Source organism: Camellia sinensis, chromosome 4, assembly GCF_055761805.1.
Source record: "Camellia sinensis isolate YWXY chromosome 4, ASM5576180v1, whole genome shotgun sequence".
In the NCBI taxonomy this organism is placed as follows: domain Eukaryota; kingdom Viridiplantae; phylum Streptophyta; class Magnoliopsida; order Ericales; family Theaceae; genus Camellia; species Camellia sinensis.
Window position 1 is genome coordinate 55,460,170 of NC_138964.1, and position 5,022 is coordinate 55,465,191.

At 34.5% G+C, this 5,022-nt stretch overlaps 1 protein-coding gene across 1 annotated transcript; it reads left to right on the forward strand.

The window, feature by feature from the left end:
• Nucleotides 1-1,509: 1,509 nt before the first annotated feature.
• LOC114261034 (CBL-interacting serine/threonine-protein kinase 6) lies at nt 1,510-3,489 on the forward strand. Its single transcript, XM_028201242.2, has one exon. The coding sequence runs from the start codon at nt 1,983-1,985 to the stop codon at nt 3,279-3,281; it is 1,299 nt and encodes a 432-aa protein (XP_028057043.2). The 5' UTR covers nt 1,510-1,982; the 3' UTR covers nt 3,282-3,489.
• The last annotated feature ends 1,533 nt before the right edge of the window (nt 3,490-5,022 follow it).

Here is a 5,022-nt window from a genome sequence, read left to right on the forward strand (position 1 = left end):
GAGTCGCATCTGTGTTGTTGATATTGAAAGTAATGTGAATATGTTATATAGTTCACTGTTGTAAGCTTGACCAAGTTCTGAGCCTTATTGATATTAATGGGAATTAAAACATGTCATAGACATTAGTATCATGAGACAGTACTAAGTTATAATTGATTATCTTGGTTAACCATCTATTGAATGCTAAAGCTTTATTCAATGCTTATATTTGGTTTAGTATTTTTCTACTGGGTTGTGGCTCACCCTTTATGGGAACATCATTTTCAGGTTCAGGTGATAAGCTACCTCCAAGGACTTAGCTTGGGAGGATGTGGCTTTTGGATTTTGAAGACTATCTTTAATTAATTGTTTTTATTTGTTAGTACATGTAAACATTCAAGCCTAGGGCTTTACGTGTATTTGAGTTAGAACTCATATTTTTGTGTCCAAGTGTTGGCTTGGAAAGATGTAAGCCCATAGGGCATTTAATTTGATGTTACATGTAATGCTTTTACTTAGTAATACTCTGATGAATGATTTAATAAATTGTTTTCTTTAAATAATGCATGTCAGTGACAAATATTTATAATGAGTCTATTTTGAGGGCGTTACAGAGATAATATGACTTAAATAAGATGATGTGACTTAAATATGATAGTGATTTTTTGATTTTTTGACTTTTTTAAGTTATGATAAATAAGGCTTTAGAATCTATCAAATTAAACGAGACAAAGTCTCGTTTATAAATTATATATTTTAATCAAAATATTAAAAATTATTATAAGTTGTCACATTATTATCTTTATTTTTTTACATATTTTTTTTTATAAAACATTAAAATTATTAAAATAATTTATTTTCAAACGAGACTTAAGTAAGATGGGTGATTTAAGATGATTTAAATAAGTATACTTTTTGACTTTTTATGAAATATAAATTAAATATAAATTATATTTAAAGTAATGTGATAGAAAAGTGATATGTGTTAAATAAAATAATAATTTTATAATTTTTTTTTAGTTATAACTGAGAAGGCCTAAGAGCCTCAAACCAGAACAGAGATAAAAGGATAAATTGCAATTAATCTAAACCACCAGATGGAAAGAAGATTTTGTCCGAAGGCCACAGCATCTCTCCGGTCCAAATCTGGACTGGACGGTGCTGTCTGGCCCTTGAGGGCCCACTACGGGCTGTGTTTCGATAATCTAAACCGTTGAATATGGAGAACTCGTTGAGTACTATATATTTGAAAAAAATCACATTGATCGGATATCGATAACTACATGATCAAATCAGTTTTTTATGAAAAAAAATGAGCGGCGAAAAATAAACGGCTACAAAAAACTGATTTGATCATATAGTTATTGATATCGGATCAACGTGATTTTTTACAGACATATAGTACTCGACGAGTTCTACACATTGAAACGGTTTAAATTATCTAACACGACCCGTAGTGGGCCCCAAAGGCCGGACAGCACCGTCCAGTTCAGATTTGGACTGGAGAGAAGCTGTGCCCTTGTCCGAAAAACATTTGTGGAGTATTTGAGATTCGAGAAAGTGCCACCAGGTCTGACAAGCATGCAATAATAATCCAAACAACGTGACCCCTCAACGAGTCCCCACCAATCATGCATATAAGCTCCAAATAATTGAGATACGTCCCGTGAAGATCACAACACGCGTCCAAAACTAGATTCACCACAGCCGTCCAATCTTCACCCAATACCCAAGCACAAAAACGTAAATTCACACCTGAAACAGTCTATATAACAAGCTCTCAAACCCCTTAAAAAAATTGTTCAGAAGCCCTTTAGAGAATGCAGAGAGATGAGGATTGCTTCGTTTTCTAAGCCTGACTCCGGCGGCGGAAGGCCCACGAAAACCGGCAACGATCGGAATTGTCACCGGAAACACGTCGAAGACGGGTGAATCCAATCAATCACCACCCATTTTCAAATTCAGTAAAATTTTCGCTTAATTTACAATTTAGCTACAATATCATGACGGATAAGGATAATGAGAAGTGTCACGGCCACAGCGTCCTGCACGGAAAGTACGAGCTGGGACGGTTTTTAGGCCACGGATCGTTCGCGAAGGTGTACCACGCTCGTAATATACAGTCTGGAAAGAGCGTGGCGATGAAGGTTGTTGGGAAGGAGAAGGTTATCAAAGTTGGGATGATAGAGCAAGTGAAGCGTGAGATCTCTGTGATGAAGATGGTGAAACATCCCAACATCGTCGAGCTTCACGAAGTCATGGCTAACAAGTCCAAGATCTACTTCGCCATGGAGCTCGTTCGCGGCGGTGAACTCTTCTCCAAGATCGCCAAAGGACGCCTCAGAGAAGACGTAGCGAGACACTATTTCCAGCAACTGATCTCCGCCGTTGATTTCTGCCATAGTCGCGGTGTTTATCACCGCGATCTCAAGCCTGAAAACCTTTTGTTGGATCACGATGGAAATCTGAAGGTGACTGACTTCGGTCTCTCTGCTTTCGCCGAGCATTTGAGACAGGACGGGCTTCTCCACACGTCGTGTGGAACTCCGGCGTATGTGGCGCCGGAGGTGATCGGAAAAAAGGGCTACGACGGTGCTAAGGCGGATATTTGGTCCTGCGGAATCATTCTGTACGTGCTTTTAGCTGGATTCTTGCCTTTTCAGGATGAAAACATTATGGTGATGTATCGAAAGATTTACAAGGGAGATTTCAAGTGTCCGCCGTGGTTCTCATCGGAGTCCAGGAGATTGATAACGAAATTGCTTGATCCGAATCCGAGCACTCGTATCACGATCTCGAAGATTGTGGAATCGTCTTGGTTCAAGAAGACGATTCCAAGATCTTTGATAGTTAAAGAAGATGAAGATAATTGGAACATGAAGGAGACGGAGACGCTGAACGCGTTTCATATAATTTCGTTGTCGGAAGGGTTCGATTTGTCGCCGTTGTTCGAGGAGAAGAAGAGGGAGGAGAAGGAGATAAGGTTCGCGACGACGAGAACGGCGAGCAGCGTGATATCGAGGCTGGAGGAGGTGGCGGCGAAGGCGGAGGGGAAGTTCAGCGTGATGAAGAGCGGAGAGGGCAGTTTGAGGATGTTAGGGGAGGAGAGTGGAAGGAAAGGGAAGTTGGCTATTGCGGCGGAGATATGTGCCGTGACGCCGTCGTTGCTGGTGGTGGAAGTGAAGAAGTCGAGCGGCGACACCTTCGAGTACAACCAGTTCTGCACCAAAGAGCTTCGGCCTGCACTCAAAGACATCGTCTGGACATCGCCTGTTGTTGTGGACAACTCAACACCTGCTTGATTGATTCATTATTTGAATTTAATAGTTGTTGTTGATATTATTATTAGTATTAAAGATTCTGGATGGATGGCTAAACGTGAGTCTCGGAATTGTGAGATACCTCTGTTTCTTTATCTTGTGTGTGTTTACTGTGATGCTTGTGTGATTTTCATTCAGGCTATGCTTGAATGATTTCTTTCGGAAATGGAAATGATTATTAGTAGAACAATTGGTGGCGGGTTTTACTATATGGTTTTCATCTAAAATTATTGTTAGAATTTTGATGATGAAAATTAATTGTTCAAATTTTAACTCGTCTGACTCATTTGAATTTTAACTTGTCGATCATCTAACTGTTTGTCTGGACGGTCGATTGATACCTAAAAATTCGGACAAATTCAAATTCAAATTCAAGTTATTCAATCATTTTTATATTATTATTTTGTTTAAGAGTGATACAATATATTATTGAATGAATTTAATCAATTGATTTTTGAATTTTTTTTTTTTTTGATAACTGAATATTCAGTTTAGTTTACGTGTATTCCGATTAATTTTTAAAATTAATGATTGAATAAATCTCTAGCGATCTCAAAATTTGAGGGGATTTTTTTTTTTCTTTCTTGTTTATGTGAATTATGCCATTAATTTGAGCACCAAAGTTTTGATAGTATTTTGATATAAAAGTAATGAATGGTATAAAAAATGGTTGGAGCCCATCAAAACAATGTAATCATTGCTACAACAGATAATATCTAAAATTTGATGATCAAGTTTTAGGTCTTGTTTGGTAATTTTTAAATAAGTAAATTTTTTTTTGTTTGCGAAAAAAAGAAAAAAAGAAAAAACTGTTGGAAGTCAAAAGTTTGTGTAGGTTGATTAAAAAATCAATTTATTCATGAAAAATATAGATATTTTAGATGTTGACAAAATTATTAAAAGATAATTTTGTTATTCATAGTTTGAGAAATTTTATTATAGAGGATGTTAGCGGGTTAATCCATCTATATATATATATATATATATATTATATAAGGAGAAAAAAAGTTTTTAACCCACAAGTCTTACAGAAATTTTAATATTTCAATGTTAATTTTTTAATTTTTTGATTAAAAAAAAAACTTTATATTTATTGACTTTTTTCGAGTCTTCTTGACTTCTCCCATGATTCTTTTTTTTTCATTTATTTTTTTATTATGAGAAAAATATGATTATAACTAGATAAATATAAACAGTCACAAAGATAACATAACGACTGTAAAAACAACTAAACTTAAATCCAAATTCTCAACCATTCTTTTTAAGTGTTTAGCATATCTACACCAAATAAAAATAAAAATAAATCTCATTTGTATTTTGTCTAGCAAAAAAAAAAAATTATAATTTGATTTTTTTTTTTAGCTCACTGCAAATTTTTTTTTTTTTTGAAAAAAATTATTGTGTTTTTAACTATCAATTGACTTAATTTATGATTTGACTTTTAACTAACTGTGTTTTTTGAAAGGAAAAAAAAAAGATTGTATTCATTAGGTTCATATAAAGTATCAATTATTGATGATGATTAGATTGTATTTTGAAAAAAAAAATTATAATTAATTTTTTTAACTCACTGTGTTTTTTGAAAATAAATTATCGTGTTTTTTAACTATCAATTGACCTAATTTGTTATTTGATTTTTAACTCACTATATTTTTTGGAAAAAAAAAATGAATTGTATTCATTAGGTTCACATGAAGTACCTATTATTGATGATGATTATCAG

Bases quoted from the DNA above. Each gene is read 5' to 3' on its own strand.
- LOC114261034 (XM_028201242.2), top strand. From the start codon at position 1,983: ATGACGGATAAGGATAATGAGAAGTGTCACGGCCACAGCGTCCTGCAC.